Raw genomic sequence first — 684 nt, 5'->3', positions numbered from 1 at the left:
TCAGCGCTGCGGGGAAAGATGTGGGGATGGTGGGAAGGACAAATCTCTCTCTCTAGATCAGGATTTAGCCCCAGAAATTGAGGGCTTTTGCTGCTACCCCAAGGGCCAGATCATAGATTTTAGCTCTCTGACTCTTAGCTTCCCCCAGGTAAATGTTGAGGTTAAGGCAGTTGCTCCATCAAGAACCGTGGTCCCATCCTCAAAAGGAGCCCTAAAATTTGGGAACCTTCTTAATAAACTCTTGCAGAGCATCCCGAAGCCCCGGCTCGCCCTGAACTGCGTTGGAGGCAAAAGCACTACGGAGATGATGCGGCACCTGCAGTAAGTTTGGCTGGGTGGTGGCTTGGGAACAGGCTCGGGGCGGGCAGCCGGCACCGGAGGGTCCTGCTCCAGAGGCCCTGGAGTGCAAGAGGTGGCCGGAGATGTTGTTAGCTGATGTTGGTCATCACTGAAGTTTTGGTGAGGGGAGATGAGTGGAAAAGAAGTGGTTTTGGAAAATAGCGGTGGACTTAAAGTTAACCCATCATCACCTCGTGTCTCAAACGCTGCCGGTGGCTGGAGGCAGTTGAGGTTCAGTTATGAAGGTCCACCAGGTCCTGGCCAGGTATAACTGGTGTGTTTAGCTGCAAATTCAGCTAATGGTGCATGGGAGTGAGAGAGGAGCTCTGGAAGGTGGAGTCTGAG

At 53.1% G+C, this 684-nt stretch overlaps 1 protein-coding gene across 1 annotated transcript in view; it reads left to right on the top strand.

Annotated features, from left to right (window-relative positions):
• Positions 1–684, top strand: part of MECR (mitochondrial trans-2-enoyl-CoA reductase) — a 5,041-nt gene that overhangs the window by 2,850 nt on the left and 1,507 nt on the right. The window contains exon 6 of the mRNA XM_009587065.1: positions 248–321. Within this exon, the coding sequence (XP_009585360.1) occupies positions 248–321 (74 nt within the window). The remainder of the gene's footprint in view (positions 1–247; positions 322–684) is intronic.

Source organism: Fulmarus glacialis, unplaced genomic scaffold (genome assembly GCF_000690835.1).
Source record: "Fulmarus glacialis isolate BGI_N327 unplaced genomic scaffold, ASM69083v1 scaffold22301, whole genome shotgun sequence".
Classification (NCBI taxonomy): domain Eukaryota; kingdom Metazoa; phylum Chordata; class Aves; order Procellariiformes; family Procellariidae; genus Fulmarus; species Fulmarus glacialis.
Note: the sequence above shows the minus strand (reverse complement) of the source record. Positions and strands in the feature narration are given on the sequence as shown.